An 18,754-nucleotide genomic window follows, 5' to 3' on the forward strand; every position below is an offset into this window, starting at 1 on the left:
TAAATAGGTATGATTAATTACAATGCATATAAATAGGTATGAATTATGTACAATGCAATCAATGATGCACGAGTATTTATAAAGAGAAAAAGGCAGTTAAAGAAAATTCAAGATATCACAGAGCTTTGTATGTCCATCCTGTTTATTCACATCCTGTTGAGACAGTCCAGGGCATCATCCAGTTGTCTCCTCTTGGACATCCTCAGGAACTCGCGACTTTTGCTGACCATCTCCACGTGCTGGCTGTACTCGGGGAACTTGTTGATGAAGTAGTTGGGGATCTGGCGCCGGGTGTTGTTGGCTCGACTTCTCTTGTTGGCCAGCCACCGCTTGACTTGTTGGGTGGATAGTCCTGTCTGTTGTGCCAGCTCCTCTCTCTGTTGGTCTGTGGGGTAGGGATGGGTGATGTTGCCCTTGTACCACTGATTGAGGACGTCTCTTGACTCGGGAGCCATGGGCTGGAAAGCAGGAATCTCCTTCTTCTTGATGTGTTTGAACTTGATTGGATGCTGGTTGCCGGTGATGGACAGAGTGTTGAAGCATCGGACTCTCTTGTTGGCCATCCACTTCTTGACCTGTTTGCGGCTCAGTCCCGAGAGTGTGACCAGCTCCTGGACTTCTTGGTCTGAAGGGTAGGGGTAGTTGATGTGACTCTGATACCAGTTGTTCAGAGCTTGGGAAGGGTCCTGGGATATGGAGTCTGTCCTGGTTCTCTTGGTCTCTTGGTCTTCCTCCTCTTCTCTCTTTCTCTTGAGGGGATTACTTGAGTTGACTTCCTCTGGTGATGTTGATGTCAGGATCTCATCTCCTCTGGTGGGACTGTAGTCACTGAGGCTGGAATGAGATGAACTGGTGGAATTGAAGACAGCTTCATGGCGGGTGGTATCAAACTGGTGGAGCACTTGATTGGTGGGCAGCATGGGAGGAGAGCTGACTCTGTTGTGGATGCTGTGATTGCTGACAGATGAAGTATCACTGAGCAGAGGAGCAACGTCTTCTTCTGTTATACCACACAAGTCACTGGCCTGCTGAAGCAGATCCACACCACTGTCCACCTGGATTGATAAGCTAGTGTCTGTGTAGATCCCTGAATCCACTTCCAGGGCAGAAGATGGGCTGTTTCCACTGGAGCTGATGGGGGATACAGTAGGTGAACTCTGTTCTTGACTTGAAGCACTGGTGTGCTTTGAGTCAGGTGTGGTGGAGAGGAACAAAGCACGTCTGCTGCGTGAGGGAAGTGATGAGGAAGATGATCTGGATGATGAAGACTTGGATGATGGTGAAGTGGATTCCCTATTCTTTCCAGGAAGATGCTCATCACAGGATCCTGAGGAAACAGAGTTGGAGATCTGTTGGACTGCTGAACTGTTGTGAAAGCTGTTGGAGGGACGGATGGAATCTTGGAGTCTGTTGGTGCAATATCTGATGTCTGTTGTTGGTTGTGTTCTGTTGATCTGGAGACTCTGCTGACAAGACACACTGTAGCCACTGTAGTCCTGTGTGACCGTCTGGATCAGTGTAGAGGGCAGGTTGAAATTCTGGCACTCCTCAGCAAGAATCTGGTGTAGCTGGTTGAACATGGGTTTTGTTGGCATCTGGTTGAAGAAGTCAAAGGAAGATGGAACTCTGGTGGCAAACTGGCTGCTGTGTTGATGGAATGCTGTTGATGACTGGTTCTTCTGATGAAAGGTGATGGCAGGAGGGGAGAAGATCTCTCTGGAAGACAACTGTGGGAGAGGACGGAAGTTCTGTCTAGAGCACTGTGACATGACTTTAGGGTGGGCACTGTATCTGTGAGAGGTAGTCCACTGCTGTTGTGCACACTTCTGGCCTGAGCTGTAGAAGTGGTGAGTCTGGGGGATGCACATATAGCTGTGATGAGGAAACTGACCCTCCATGGCTGCTGATGACTTAATCTTTGATATCTAGCAACACTATAAAACTTTTTTGTTTTGATTGGAACTCTTATTAATAGTTAAATCACACAATGAACAGTCACTACACTTACTGAATATTCTATAGATTTATGCTTGCTTTGTTTGATTGCTGTGTGAGATTCTAGGTTCTGATGCTGGTGACTGACTTGGGCAGTCTTTATATAGTTGGGGGTACAGACTGATGGTGAGGGATCTCCCCATTACTTGAGACCCTCTGTCTCATGTCAACCCCTCCTTCTCCTAACCATACTGAGTATATGATTGTAGAGTCTGCACTTGTTTGCAGTGTGTAGTCATTTGTGATGAATTAGATGAAAATGTAGAGATTTTAATTTATTCATTATTTTGTATTATCAATATTAATCAAATAATTGCACTAGATAATTTATACACAGCTTATGTCTTTAAATTAATGATAATTATGTAATTATTTTTGATAATTAAGAGATTGCAGTAGGTTGGAAAACTCTGCAATGTATTAATTGGTATGATTACATAATTATTACTGGAAGTTAAATTTTATCTTATTCCAGTTAGTATATCATATGATATGAATGAACGAGTGCGTGAATGAATGAATGATAGATTTTAAAAGAAGCATATTTTTATTTTACAGAAGTAGTAGTAGTAATATTTGTTTTTTATTTTACAAATTGCAAATTTCACAGTAAAATAGACAAACTGTCAGACTAAGTTCTGATATTTTACATCTCATCATTTAAATAATAAAATCAAAACAAACCAGAGATTGCAATGTATGAATGTTTATGTAACATAAAATTTTTAATTTAAAGAATAAAATTGAAAATATGTTATTATTAATAGTGATTTTTTTGGGATGTACTAGCATTTTGACGGTATACCGGTTTTTAAGTGTTAATATTTTTCTGTTTGACTTAAAGCAGAATTTTTAAGGATTATAATTAAGATTTTGTACATTCCCATCATGAATATAGAGATTGTGCATGTTGAATATTGCTGATATTGTTCATTCTGCATCTCACATAAGAGTTGGATCTCTTAACAATATACTGCATAAAATTTGCTCAAATTAATACCTTGCTAAAATTATATACACACTGTATCAGTACATAGAAAATATGCTTTTTTCTGTTTTAAGTATTATTTTAACTAATAATGATGTTGAAATCACACTAAACTAAAACACTATCTTTGCAGGAAAACATTGCCAAACATTTCGCATTCATGCAGAAGCAGATTGGCTACGACGTTCTGGCAGAGGAGACGATCACCGCTCTATTGAACAACAACAGGAAGTTACTGGAGGCCCACATCACCAAACAGGAAATAGAAACATTCGTCAGTCTGGTCCGCAAAAATAAAAAACCAAGGTGACCATCATTTAATGTTGGGGAATTTGAGAAGAAACTAAAAAATTCTACATTTTTCTAGATTTGAATATATTATAAGACTTTTAGTATGGTGAAACAACAATGAGGTTAGTACTTTGCAGATTCAGTTGCTTTGCAATTAAAGTACATGTACCTCAAGATTGCTAAAATTTAGGTTTTCATATGCAACTCTGTACAGCTGCAATATGTAGTCTTCGATAGGAATATGTTTTGACCATAATAAAGTCAATGAGGACAGTTATATTAAGTCATGATTGTTACTGCCAATATATTATTGTTTATCTCGGTTAAATGGGTTTTCCTCAACACTGTTAATGCAGTTAAAAAATTGTCATTGTCATATTGCCATGAGTTGAATCGAAATCAAGATGCAAGGTGTAAATCATTACCTAATGGTAACTAATGATTGTGCAATGGATAGATATCATGACCTCTGACCTGTTTGTAACATAGATTCCTGGACTACCTGTATGTTCTGTGTCCCTAATAATGGATAGATTTGACCTCTGACCTGTTTGTATTGTAGATTCCTGGACTACCTGTATGTTCTGTGTGTATATAACTATGGATTGATTTGACCTCTGACCTGTTTGTATTGTAGATTCCTGGACTACCTGTATGTACTCTGTGTATATAACTATGGATTGATTTGACCTCTGACCTATTTGTATTGTAGGTTCCTGGACTACCTGTATGTACTCTGTGTATCTAACAACGTGGCCATCCCCGCCACCCAGGACCTGATCTGTAACTGTCTGCTGCTGGAGGAGAACAAGGACATCCTCATAGAAACCAGGTCAGTTCAAAGGTCATAGCCAAAATATCAAGCGAACTCTCTCCTAGTGACCACTTGATTAAAATTTATTTGAGAATGGTTGATATTTATATACTGTTGTCAAAATTCCTTTAAAGTCTGTGAATTATTTTGCCAAAATATTTGTATCGTAAAACAATTTATATGGATGATGCCTTTATTTCATGAATCATGAACGTGTGAAAGTAGTTTGCCTCAACAGATTTTGGCAAACGAGAATTGATGCATCAACAACAAACATGTTGGTGTTTGTTTTAAGAATGGTTGATGTAATGTTGACTATGTCCCTATCAAACTTTTGAACATGACATTATAAATTAATTTGACAAAATTCAAACAATTACTTGATTTTAAAGTAATTATATAAGAAAGCTGCTGTTAGAATCTTTCACGAAACTCTTGATCATTTAGTCTAAAGCTTAAGTAGTACTATGCATGCATTTGTTAACTATGAGTTTTACATGTAGTGATCAAGTACTCCATTTTTTTTTAACCTTCATTTTTGATGCATGATTTTTATTGGAAATTTTGTATTAGAATGGGTGTTCACAAGCATAAGAAAAAAATGCCAAAGTAAGTATTTTCTCAATGGAATTTCAGTATGGTAGTACAATTTTGAAGGATTATCTCCTTTTGATTATATATGCTTCTGGAAAAGAATGTACTATGTTTAAGATCAAAGAAATATTGCATTTGTCATAAAAATGTCTAATGTATAGCAAAACATGTATATACATGTAGACTTCTATACTTTCTAAAAATTTACACAATTCGTGTTCCTTTTTCATCCCTCCTTCCTTTCTCTGAGTTTATGCATGGCAATGTTATTGCAAATCATATATTAATGTATGAGAATGTTTTTTTTTCTCTTTATCATTAACCTTACCTGTTCGTTACAAATATTTTGCATAGATAGAGATTTTTATCAGAGTTGACAAGATGTTTCTGCAGTTTATCATTCATTGCTTGGTTTGATAGTGGCTTTTAGATACGGAATAATAAATTGTAGATATATTGGCTTCCTCCAGATATTTCTGTAGAGAGAACTTTAAATTGAAGTCACCTATTGTGCACCTTAGTACATTGTAATGTTTTTTTTTAATGTTGCCGTATTAGCCAAAATATATAGCACATCACATTATTAGTGTCATTGAGCCAAGTGTTTACCATTGATGACAGCACATGTTCCACTGTGCTAAAACAGTGTTAGATAAATCACAGTCTACAGAATAAGTATGATGCTGGACAGTTACAGTTTCAATTTTGCGATTATTTTAGCTAGAAAATAATCTGAGTAAAAGTAAGACAAATAATCCATTGATGAAATGTTCATTTAAGAACCAATCATGTTTTGGGAATGAAGAAAAACACATCTAAAGGTAATAAGCACATTATGGATTCAAATTTAACAAGTTTCCTCCCCTCTCCAAATTACGAGCAGATTTCGATGGTCAATCCAGGTAAATCAAGTCAGAGAAGAAATGGCATAGTGTGCAATACATGCAATGTGAATTCCATTTCAATTTCCTGGACACTGCATCAGTTTCATGACATTGTCTAGTTTTTTAGCTCATCCTCCTCTTTCTGACTGGTATGTCCAAACAAGTCAAGATTTCAAATTCAAAACATTATTGGTTGAAGGAAATTTTATCAGTTATAAAACACGATATTTAGCAGTCTTTGAATTCATGGATCTATGAATACTAGTATGCAATCTCTATAAAGCTATGCCTGGTACAAATATCAGAAGATAAACATTCCAAGTGTGCTAGTCCTCTTCCAAGAGAGTTGATTTAACCCAAAAAATGATTGTTAAATAAGCTACGTGCAAGTTTTTCAAGATTCCATTAGGAATTCTAATAGGCTTGATGTATTGTCATGAACTGTCTCCATATATGTCTGACTACATGTATAATTGTGTACATATTATTGATAATACATGTAAATCAAGATTCAGTAAGAATTTTTGATTCACTTAATATTAGATATATCATCTTAAACTGTTTCTATTTATATCTACATATTAATCATGTATTCATTGTAACCTAATTGTAAAAACAGAATGAGTTACATACCAAGGTAATAATCACCATATGCACAGATTAAATCTTAACTTTAAATAAAACAATTTTGAAACATTTATAATAAATGATTCAAAAATTGGTATGCTCCTTTTTTTAAAAAACAAGACAATGCTATTTATAATTCTATGTGATTCCCCACTTAATTAGTGTCTAACTTTTTTGTATGCAACCAATATAAAAGACTGAGGGGAGTAAGAATCTATACTGTAAACAAACTTTTATTTCTGTGTGAGAAATTTTTGCTAGGTTCACGAGAGCCTCATTGTCGTGTCTGAATATTTCTTGGGGTTGACCAATAATAAATAAACATGTGTAGATAAGGCTTGGTCTTAAAAATTAGTCACTGCGAACCAGTTTATCTCAGGTAAATCACGAAATAAAGTCATCACGAATAATAGTTGGTTTACAGTAATTCTTCCTCCATCCTTAGACCACTCCCACAGTTCAAGTGCCTATGATTAGCGAATGCTGGGATATAATTGTAGGTTGGAAAAGACCCAGATGGAGGTGGAGATGGAGGTGGAGACGCCGGACGGAATCTCCACGGGAGAGCCCATCATCACCATTGAGGAGGTGGAAGAGGTGATGCTGTACTGGGACTGGGCCAACGGACCGAAACAGAAGAGCATCCGGGAGCTGGCCGAGACCCAGATAGACCCCAAGTCCAACGAAGACATCAACGACGAAGACTCTGCCGTGCTAGAGTACTACCGGTAAGCTTTCAGTCTTCTATAGGTATCCTATATCACACTAAAAGTCAGGATCATAAACTGAATGATTCTGACTTAAAGTGTAAAATATATAACTAAAGAAATTTACAGACAACAGTAAAAGTTAAGAGATTAGATTAATGATCTAATTTTGTTATTTTCCAGACACCAGCTAGATCTGTTTTCCCACATGTGCCTGGATCGCCAGTATATTGCCATCAACCAACTCTCCAAAGATCTGGAAATTGATCTGATTCTCAGGTACAAATCAACGGGACAGTCAAATGATAAGACTGCTTTGTGAGGGAATAACATCCAAATATATGGTTCATTATAAAAAAAAATTGAGATATTTTTGGACTAAAAATCTAAAAAAAATTACATTATAATTTTAAGTAATTTGTTAATTAATACACTAAAGTATGATGTATATCTGAGTGAATTTTGCAATCTTTAATCATTGAACATATTGCCTATTGTTTTTATACGTCTAATATTTATAAAGATTGCTTGTAATTTCCATTTATTTGTGCATGGCAATCTTCAATGACTGATGATGACCCATATATGCATTGCGTTTATTTGAGCTCTCAGAATTGAAGGAAAAATGTGATGTTAATCATTCTATCTCTATATAATATTCCTAGGTGTATGTCGGATGAAATCCTGCCTTTTGACCTGAGAGCCTCATTCTGCCGTCTTATGTTACACATGCATGTTGACCGGGACCCCCAGGAAATCATCAAACCCGTCAAGTATGCAAGGCTGTGGAAAGAGATCCCAACACAGATCTCTATAGAGGAGTAAGTGACTTCATATCATTTGTATCTTACACTCGCTACAAATCCCAATTAGATTTATGGGTTTAAAGATTGATTCCTAAACAGATCTGTATATAGGAGTAAGTGACATCAAGGATTTTGTGTCATATTCCTACATAGTAATAGCATGAGAGATGCTAACATGGATCTCTATGTAGGAGTAAAGGACTTCAAAGACTGTGTGTCTTTTACTCACAGGTCCCATTTGTATTTATGTGATTAAAAATCCCAACAAATATCTCTATAGAGGAATACATTACATCAAAGACTGCATGTCTTACACTCACAAATCCCATCAGGTTCATGGGATTAGAAATTCGGAGATCTCTGCATAAGAATCTATAGCATGTTGTACATCAATGTAATTGTGCAATCGTATGCTTCTAACACCAATGCATATCTTAAACAGATATTTAGAGAAGTAAGTTGCATCAAAGATGTGTATCTACAATACTGCATCATAATCAAGTTTTTGGGATTAGAGATCTCTATATGGTGTGTTTATTAATATAACATACACAAGATTGTTTGTCTTACACATCGCAATCAGGAAAATGGGATTACTGAGATCCCATCACAACCTTCATTAGAGGCATGCATGCAAGCTCAACTACACATAGACATTTGTGTGTGTTGGATTAACTGAAAGAAAACCCTTGTTCAATTTACAATTTTTTTTAACATTAAGAGACACACACATTTGATGAAGCAGTTGTGTTTTGTTGATGACTTTTTGTTGTCTGATTTACAATGTTTTTCAGATATGATAATATTGAGAGTGAGAAGTAGGTTCCTCTTCGGTATATAGGCACTGTGTTCTCTCACTTCATTCAGTTTACTAGAATATCCATATTTGTTTCGTACAGAAAAAACCTGCTATTTACCAGTTCTACCTGACCAGCTGTGAAATGAACCAATCACTGTTTTATATAGTCCTCACTTACAGACCCTGAAAAGTGCAAGGTCACCTTCTATATATGTTGTGAACTATTCAACACATCTTGACAGAACTTTGCAGTGATGGAGCTAAACCATTTCCTTAATGAAAAATAATGAAAGTATACAATCTAATGCTCCATTAATCTGAGACAGAGAGTAACAGACTTTTTTTAGTCTTTCTTAAAACATATAGATTTGTCAGCTTATTATAGATTTGACCTTGCAACTACAGGTGTATAGTACTAATGAAATGCTGTCAGGGTCTGTAATACATTTTAGTGTATTTTTGAATACAATGCCATGTATTGTAATAAATTGATTCAACATGCTAACATTATTTAACCTGATCTCGATAGACAAATGGTTGTTTGAGAAACTTTATCCAATCATTTTTTACATACTACATTGGTAGTGAATTTCTTTTGTGTGTCATTTTAAACTTTGTAGAGTAGAATTGTGTGCTCTATTACTCTCTCCATGTCATTCTTGCTCACTAAAATTTAATCACAATTTTACTATAATTATTTTTCCTTTTAACTTTGTATTGTAGTACATGTACACATACTTGCACAAACAACACACATTTTGTTTGTGTACAGAGGCAGCCACAAATATGGATACTAAGAATCATAAATTAAAGAAGCAAATTTTGGGTCTTATTTTCAATATTTTGCAATTTTTTATAGAGTTCATTGGCAAAGAAAAAAAGTTTTAACTCTTGTGTAAGAATCATTCAAATTTTTTGTCGCATCTTTTATTTAAATACAATTTACACTATGTCTTACAGCTACGAGTCGAACATCAATAAAGATCCGGAGAAAGAGCGTGTAAAGCCAAAGTTTTCGTCCACCATACTGTTTGTAGAGGACTATCTAGAGACAGTGGTGAAGCAGGACGGAGCGTTCGCGGACAGGAAACAGAATAAACTGACCTACGAGGTAAGAAATGATCAACTACAGTCTATATCTTGATTTTGATGGGACGAATTAAAGACTTTCAGATGTCCAAAAACACCAGATGGAAGTTTGGTCTTCCAACTTACCTCCACATATTCATACAATTAATGAATACGATATTGATCTATGAGATATCAAACTTCAATAATTGTACTTTATTTAATATGGACTTCTGAGAAGTATAAATTGGAAAAATTTAGTATGCTTTGTACAATAGCACCCAGATGCTTTGCTGTGGTCTCAAGCAAATCTTTTACCCAAATTAACTCAAAATTAACTCATAACTAAAAACTCAAATGAGTGCCGATACGTACCCTCTTTGTCAGTAGACCTAGGATTTATTTGAGATACATGTAACATATGACTTCAAGTTTTTAGATGTTTTTTAACTTTGATTTTTGTAGGTTGTAAATCTGGCCAAGCAGCTGATATACTTTGGGTTCTACTCATTCAGTGACTTGCTGAGACTGACCAAGACCCTGCTGAACATACTGGACACCATCCCAGAGAAGGAGATCTCCCCCGCCACTCGACCCACAGTATCCGTGGGGGATGGTAAGACATACTCCCCCGTCACTCGACCCACAGTATCTGTGGGGGATGGTAAGACGTACTCCCCCGCCACTTGACCCATGGTATCTGTGGGGGATGGTAAGACGTACTCCCCGGCAACTCGACCCACAGTATCTGTGGGGGATGGTAAGACATGCTCCCCCGCCACTCGACCCACATTATCTGTGAGGGATGGTAAGACATACTCCCCCGCCACTCGACCCATCCCCCCCCCCCCCCCCCCCCCCCCCCCACACACACACACACACACACACACACACGCACACTTGACCCATAGTTTCTGTGGGGGATGATAAGACATGCCCCATCATAATCAGAAACTGAAGTTTAGGCTCACTGCTCTTACATTTCTTATGCTCTTATGAGAAGCAACTCTCACCAAGGGTTTTTGACAACAGTTCCACACAGACAATTGTATTTGATAACTGTCTTATGTAGGTCACACCTCAAGCTTGTTTCTTAGGACTGATATACCTTAACTTCTTAAGTCACTAGGCACAAATATATTTTGAGAATTGCCACTGACCAGGAGTAAATTGAGAGTAATTTGATATTGTTGCATGTGTACATCTTCCTGTTCAGTCTTTCATTATAAGATGAGAAATTACCTTATACCTTGTTTTTGATTAGGCAAAGATTGCAAATTATAGTAACAACATTGCAAATGAGCTATTTTGTTCATCTCTATAGAAACAGACAAAGCTATTATTTCTGATGTAATTCCTGCCACGAAAAAAATAGAAGAGGATGTTGATACAATTGTCATGGATACCAAACTGAAAATCATCGAAATTCTGAAGGTATTCTTGCATTGCATTTAAATTATATATTACATTTAATGTTGTATAACATATGGTATTTAGTGAAAATGTAATGAAGATACCTGTAATTAGAAAAATCTTTGACAAAAATAATAACTTTTAACACATTTGCTTGCATTTTGTTACAGAGGAAAAATTCTGTTTTCTTTGCGTTTAATTATTACTGGATAAAGTAGATGACTTATTTATTTCATGCATATCAATCTGTTTTTATTAAAGCTACATAGTACATAATTTGACATGTGCTTCTTTTTTTTCTCATGTTGTGGTGGCTGTTTCTCTGTATATTAACAATAAGTTCTACTTATCTAAATCATATATAATTAAATTTCAAAGTATTTTGTTTCAGTGCTTTATACACTAGTTTTATGACATAGCTATAAAATTATATATTAGATTGTATGCCAATAGTTCATTGACAATTGAATTAAGGCCTCTGTCATTTAGAAGTTCTGGGAATAGGGGAGGATAGTTAGAAAACAGTAGTCTTCAATCTTTCCTCAGATTCACAGAGTCTACAGCATACGACTTCACATCACAATACATGAATTGCATAAACTGTAAGATCACTAAATCACACAGTAATGTTATAAGAGAAATCCTGAAGTCTATTCAATTCTTATTGCGTGTTTTTCCAGTTTATTTTGGATGTTCGACTGGATTACCGAATCACATGTCTTCTCTCAATATTTAAACGAGAATTTGATGAGAATAATTCACCAAGAGATACAGACGGTAATTGCTGCCAGTCTATAATACATGTACATGCTTGTGCTTTAATTGAACTAACCCAGTTAAAAACTAAATAGGGCCATGACCTCTTTATAATATTTAAAATCAAAATTCAAATTTTCCAGAAAAAGAATATTTTATTTTTTTAAGACAATGAAACTTATATATGGTATAGAGGTCATGACCCTTACGCTACCACTTACATATGTAGCTCTGCCAGTTTTTTGAGGTGTGTGTATGAGGTTGCTATGGAGATGACCTTGTATCTACTTCTCACATGACACTCTCCCTACTCTGACTTGACACAATATTAATCAAGAGAAAGAAATCATACTCAAGCATGTGATCATGTGTTTTCCACCTTGAATATTCTTATCCTTGGCATATATATCATGGGGTGCAACATTCTCGCATATTGCAGCTTTTCAGAGGTTAATGATGGGTCTATTTTCAGTAACTTCTTAACATACAGTTTTTCAGCGACAAACTACATGTTGGGTCTATTTTCAGTACTTAATGCAGGTTCGCTTGGACTATAGACTGACATGGATTCTCTCCATGTTTAAGTGTCAGATTGAGATGCAGACAGCAGAAGACAAATCCGAAGTCATTTGTGGGTTTTCAGCTTCTTTGTCTCTGGTTTCCTCTGAACTGTGTAACAACCAGGATTCCTAAATTAATCAAATCTCTAACAAAAGTTTTATTTTTTCTTCAGTTAAATGAATTTTAATAAATGCACCATGATTGGACTGCTTAAACAAATACTAAGTTTCTATGACAAGAACTAAGTGCACTTAGTGTCTAACATCTTTGGAAATGGAAAAATCTTGTTTTCACATATTTTATGGAAATAATGAAATTGATCACCCAGCAGCCTCTCAGTTCAGGGGAGACTCCAGTGTTGTGGTGGTCATTGTGTGCACAGGATCCCCGTACCCCCTTTCTCTGTTGTCACTGGTGGAACAGGAATGATAAGCTTAGAGAGTGTACATGGCTTTTGATGCTAGACCTCAGAGCTAGAGGTGTTTGATAGAACTCTCAGTATACATGTTTCTGTATGTACGTTCCAACTGTTAACACCCCAGCATGTTCTTAATAAACTATTATTCGAATTTGAATGATAATTCTGCAGGTTACATTTGTATTGTAATTTGTTTTTAAAGTTGAGTAATGATCATGGTAAATGAACCACTGCACTTGGGATGTATTTTTCATTTGAATTTCATATGGAAGTATAGTACATTTTCTTTTAATAATACACAGTTTGTAGATGAATACTTTTTAGCTCACCTGAGCTGAAAGCTCAAGTGAGCTATTCTGATCACATTTTGTCTGTCGTCCGTCTGTCCGTCTGTCTGTCTGTCCGTCTGTCCGTAAACTTTTCACATTTTCAACATCTTCTCAAGAACTACTGGGCCAATTTCAACCAAACTTGGCACAAATCATCCTTAGGCAAAGGGGATTCAAAGTTGTGAAAATTAAGGGCCACACTCGTTTTCAAGGGGAGATAATTAGAAATTAATGAAAAATTTCGAGAAATTTTCAAAAATCTTCTTCTCAAGAACCAGAAAGCCAGGAAAGCTGAAACTTGTGTGGAAGCATCCTCAGGTTGTGTAGATTCAAAGTTGTGAAATTCATGACCCCCAGGGGTAGGGTGGGGCCACAATGGGGGGTCGAAGTTTTACATAGGAATATATAGAGTTAATCTTTAAAAATCTTCTTCTCAGAAACTAATCAGCCAGGAAAGCTGAAACTTGTGTGGAAGCATCCTCAGGTAGTGTAGATTCAAAGTTGTGAAACTCATGACCCCCAGGGGTAGGGCGGGGCACAATGGGGGGTCGAAGTTTTACATAGGAATATATAGAGTTAATCTTTAAAAATCTTCTTCTCAAAAAATAATCAGCCAGGAAAGCTGAAACTCGTGTGGAAGCATCCTCAGGTAGTGTAGATTCAAAGTTGTGAAAATCATGATCCCTGGGGGTAGGGTGGGGCACAATGGAGGGTCGAAGTTTTACATAGGAATATATAGAGTAAATCTTTAAAAATCTTCTTCTCAGAAACTAATCAGCCAGGAAAGCTGAAACTTGTGTGGAAGCATCCTGAGGTAGTGTAGATTCAAAGTTGTGAAAATCATGACCCCCAGGGGTAGGGTGAGGCCACATTGGGGGGGGGGGGGTGTTAAAGTTTTACAAAGGAATATATAGAGTAAATCTTTGAAAATCCTCTTCTCAGAAACTAATCAGCCAGGAAAGCTGAAACTTGTGTGGAAGTATCCTCAGGTAGTGTAAATTCAAAGTTGTGAAATTCATGATCCCTGGGGGTAGGGTGGGGCCACAATGGGGTGGTCGAAGTTTTACATAGGAATATATAGAGTAAATCTTTAAAAATCTTCTTCTCAGAAACTAAACAGCCAGGAAAGCTGAAACTTATGTGGAAGCATCCTCAGGTAGTGCAGATTCAAAGTTGTGAAAATCATGATCCCTGGGGGTAGGGTGGGGCACAATGGAGGGTCGAAGTTTTACATAGGAATATATAGAGTAAATCTTTAAAAATCTTCTTCTCAGAAAATAATCAGCCAGGAAAGCTGAAACTTGTGTGGAAGCATCCTCAGGCAGTGTAGATTCAAAGTTGTGAAAATTATGATCCCTGGGGGTAGGGTGAGGCCACATTGGGGGGGGGGGTGTTAAAGTTTTACATAGAAATATAGAGTAAATCTTTGAAAATCTTCTTCTCAGAAACTAAACAGCCAGGAAAGCTGAAACTTGTGTTGAAGTATCCTCAGGTAGTGTAGATTCAAAGTTGTGAAAATCATGATCCCTTGGGGTAGGGTGAGGCCACATTGGGGGGGGGGGTGTTAAAGTTTTACAAAGGAATATATAGAGTAAATATTTTAAAATCTTCTTCTCAGAAACTAATCAGCCAGATGATTCTTTATAATTGTTAAGACTTTGGCTCCAGGACAATTCTTCGGCCTCACAAGAAGGTTCAGAGATTGATGTAGCTTAATATCCCATATATTAACAATTGTAAAGGATCTTTTTGAGGACTGCAATACTCAACATGTGATATGACTATAAAATCATCCTGTTAGAAAAGGGACTAATGATTATAAACATAAGAATATCCAGGGGGGAAAATGGATTTTATTTTTACAGGATCTACATGTATTATTGTACATTGTCCAGATTGTTTGTATTATGACTTCATTAAGCAGATTTTATCATACCCATTGTTCCTCAGGTGAGCGATGTGGCCCATGGGCCTCTTGTTTAGCATTGTATGCTCCCCTGTGCATGTATATACACTGACTAACACGTTTCTTAGTACAGTATCTCGAACACTGATATCTCGAATACAATGGAAATGTCAAAATGATTTGTAAGTCCCAACCACTTAATTTTTAAGTATTTTACCCCTGAAATACCGAATACTCGGATATCTCAAAAAAAATTTAACAGTCCTATCTAGTTCGAGATAATGAAGTTTGACTGTGTATCTAATACATGCATGTAACTTCGGATTCATTTTGCATTTCTTATGCTCTTTCTTGCCTGTTATATTAGACAGTTTGGGCACAATTTGTATTGTTTGAAGAGCTGCATGTTTTTGTTTGATTTTTGATGTTGCTTCTTTTAACACTCATTTAAATCTAACTGCAGTATAAGGTTCTGCTGGAGCATTTTTTGTACATTTTGTTCTTCATTGAATTTATATTCATTTCGATTTTGATTTTATTAGTAAACATTCTTAATAGTTTCAGTTAAGCAAAAATTTATTTCAATTGGCACAATGTGAACCTGTGAACATAATATTGTATGCAATATCTACTACTTTAGAATCTTTTAAAGTTATTGTGTAAATTTTTACCCTAGGTCTTGACTTGGATAGCATTGGACAGCAAGCTGAAGATATTTTTGGTGGAAGGTAAATGTAGTTACAATGACTTAGTTTGAATAATTCATTATCAGATGAATAAAAAGGTTATTTAATTTTATGCCTTTGTACAATAGAAGTTCTAAAGAATGGTGATCTCGAGGTATATTCAGCTTGTAAAAAAAAATCTACAAGAAACTAGACAATGACGAAGTGATAATGTTCACAGATGGATTTACATAAAAAAAATTATTTCCCTTCGTATTCTGAAGAACCGTGATAACAAACATATAAAAAGAAGTATTCTCAGCACGTAGATAAATGTCAAAATTTAGAGTTAATGTAATAATGTACACAGATGGTCCATCTGAGATGGATTTGTATGAGTTTGTTCTCCCTTGTGTTTCTCTGACAAAAAAAAAAATTTGCCTTCCAAAATTCAACTAGAACAACACTATTTCGCATTGTAGTAGAATTCAACTAAAACAAGACAATTTTGAATAAATAATGTAACATACACTGATGGATTAGCATGATGATTTTCCCTTTGTGATTTGTTGTGCAGTGCGGAGACGTCAAAGCTTGACCTAGACGAGCAGGGAGGGAAGATGTTTCTGAGGGTGCTACTGAATCTGGTGATGCACAACTACCCCACCCTGGTGTCCGGTGCCCTCCAGCTCCTGTTCCGACACTTCAGTCAGCGTCAGGAAGTCCTCATGGCTTTCAAACAGGTCAGAAACAAAGTGCCAGCTCCTGGCCAAGAGACCATAAAACTTCAACAAGCACACTCTTGAATTAATTCTTAGTTTTCCAATCTATATTCCTATTCATTCTTAAAGCAGGACTGGGATTAAAAATGAGCTTGTCTAAGTTTTGTGGTTCAAGGATCTGAAATCAAAATGTATCAAGGTTGTTGATGGGTTTTTTTAAGTCATGAGGTATCCGTAGATGAAATTAATTCTAATGATGATTCAGTCTATCTGAATTAAGCTGCCCATGTTATCAATAAGCCATCATGGATATAAAGCATATACATGTAGTTGGGGTTTACTCACTACATGCTATAAAAGAGGGTCATTTTTGTAATATTTTAATAATGTTATTCCTAATTCTAAATGTTTTGTTGACTGAGTTTCATTCAATCTGACTAGATTAAAGAGAATAATCTGAACAGAATTTTAAACTTAAGTTTGATCTAACAAAGTTATATTTATTACAGGTTCAGCTATTGGTCACAAACAGTGATGTGGACAACTACAAGCAGATCAAGACAGATTTGGACGAATTACGCAATCTCGTGGAGAAGTCAGAACTGTGGGTGTATAAAGTCAAACATGATGACACCAAGAAGAAACACAAGAGCAGTGCAGAGGATAAGGTGTGTGTCCAAAGCTAGGAAAAACAGACATCTAGTGTATAAATTAAAGTAAATCCAAAGAATTTATCATGCAGCGTATGGCAGCTAGATTTAGAAAATAGATAATGGAGATATAGTGACATTAAATTCATGAAATTATGTAATAGACTTAAAGTGGTTGTTATGGAGAGCTACATATTGATAAAAATTGTGTCTTAATGTTCACATTTGAATTGTATTTGATACTTTTTGATGTTTTGAAAATGCTTAAATATTCCATATGAAATGAACTGTTTTCAGTATTGTGTATATTCAGAAGACCCAAATATTTTATTTGAATTATAACAAAATTTTGTTTCATTTTAGGAAAATAAAGATGAGAAGGGAGAAGGTGATGGAAAGAAAAAGTCCAAGCACCAGTTGTCTCTGAGTGTAAGTGAAGCATAGTATACCTACATCATAGTGTACCCACATCATAGTGTACCCACATCATGGTGTACCCACATCATGGTGTACCCACATCATAGTGTACCCACATCATGGTGTACCCACATCATAGAGTACCCACATCAAAGTGTACCCACATCATGGTGTACCCACTTCATAGTGTACCCACAACATAGTCTACCCACATCATAGTGTACCTACATCATGGTGTACCCACATCATAGTGTACCCACATCATGGTGTACCCACATCATAGTATACCCACATCATAGTATACCCACATCATAGTGTACCCACATCATGGTGTACCCACATCATAGTATACCCACATCATAGTGTACCCACTTCATAGTGTACCCACATCATGGTGTACCCACATCATAGTATACCCACATCACAGTATACCCACATCATAGTCTCCCACATCAGGTTACCCTTATCATGGTGTACCCACATCATAGTATACCCACATCATAGTATACCCACATCATGGTGTACCCACATCATAGTATACCCACATCATAGTGTACCCACTTCATGGTGTACCCACATCATGGTGTACCCACATCATAGTATACCCACATCACAGTATACCCACATCATAGTCTCCCACATCAGGTTACCCTTATCATTGTGTACCCACATCATAGTATACCAACATCTTGGGGTACCCACATCTTAGGGTACCCACATCATTGGGTACCCACATCATAGTATACCCACATCATCTTGGGGTACCCACATTTTAGGGTAGCCACATCATAGGGTAGCCACATCATGGTGTACCCAAAACATAGTCTACCCACATCATAGTACACCCGCATCATTGTGTACCCATATCATAGTACACCCACATCATAGTGTACCCACATTATTGTGTACCCACATTATAGCACAACCACATCATAGAGTACCCACATCATAGTGTACCCACATCATTGGGTACCCACACCATGGCTTACCCACATCATTAGGTACCCACATCATAGTATACCCACATCACAGTATACTCCCATCATGGGGTACCCACATCATGGGGTACCCTCATAATAGTCTACCTACATCAAAGTGTACTCAGTATGATGACTGATCTCAGTAAGGAAACACCATCAGAACTGTAGTGATGACCCAAGCTCATTAAAATTTTGTTACTCTCCTTTGTAGAACATTTCTGGAGAGAGGGGCTCTGCCATTGACCTTGATCTAGGGCCGCCCATTGACCCGACATCTGCAGAGAACTACAAGAAGATTAAACAGGTAGAGATAACCCATCTGATATTGTCAAGTATTGGATTTAGACTGTACTGTATGCATGTA

The 18,754-nt window shown here is 36.6% G+C and overlaps 1 protein-coding gene across 14 annotated transcripts in view; it reads left to right on the plus strand.

Moving 5' to 3' along the window:
- The window catches only part of LOC105325881 (inositol 1,4,5-trisphosphate-gated calcium channel ITPR1), a 70,510-nt gene that overhangs the window by 30,789 nt on the left and 20,967 nt on the right, over positions 1-18,754 (plus strand). For 4 of the 14 annotated variants that reach the window (XM_066081216.1, XM_066081217.1, XM_066081224.1 and 1 more), the window contains exons 15-30: positions 3,117-3,289; positions 3,987-4,106; positions 4,662-4,697; positions 6,694-6,921; positions 7,084-7,179; positions 7,566-7,721; positions 8,501-8,524; positions 9,466-9,616; positions 10,039-10,237; positions 10,898-11,007; positions 12,271-12,373; positions 15,633-15,684; positions 16,199-16,364; positions 16,853-17,011; positions 17,357-17,422; positions 18,602-18,694. In XM_066081216.1, the coding sequence (XP_065937288.1) occupies positions 3,117-3,289; positions 3,987-4,106; positions 4,662-4,697; positions 6,694-6,921; positions 7,084-7,179; positions 7,566-7,721; positions 8,501-8,524; positions 9,466-9,616; positions 10,039-10,237; positions 10,898-11,007; positions 12,271-12,373; positions 15,633-15,684; positions 16,199-16,364; positions 16,853-17,011; positions 17,357-17,422; positions 18,602-18,694 (1,932 nt within the window). Of the gene's footprint in view, positions 1-3,116; positions 3,290-3,986; positions 4,107-4,661; positions 4,698-6,693; positions 6,922-7,083; positions 7,180-7,565; positions 7,722-8,500; positions 8,525-9,465; positions 9,617-10,038; positions 10,238-10,897; positions 11,008-11,666; positions 11,764-12,270; positions 12,374-15,632; positions 15,685-16,198; positions 16,365-16,852; positions 17,012-17,356; positions 17,423-18,601; positions 18,695-18,754 lie in introns of all 14 variants that reach the window. The other 10 variants (XM_066081219.1, XM_066081229.1, XM_066081228.1 and 7 more) reach the window with 7 other exon arrangements.

This window comes from Magallana gigas, chromosome 4 (genome assembly GCF_963853765.1).
Source record: "Magallana gigas chromosome 4, xbMagGiga1.1, whole genome shotgun sequence".
NCBI classification, from domain to species: Eukaryota; Metazoa; Mollusca; class Bivalvia; order Ostreida; family Ostreidae; genus Magallana; species Magallana gigas.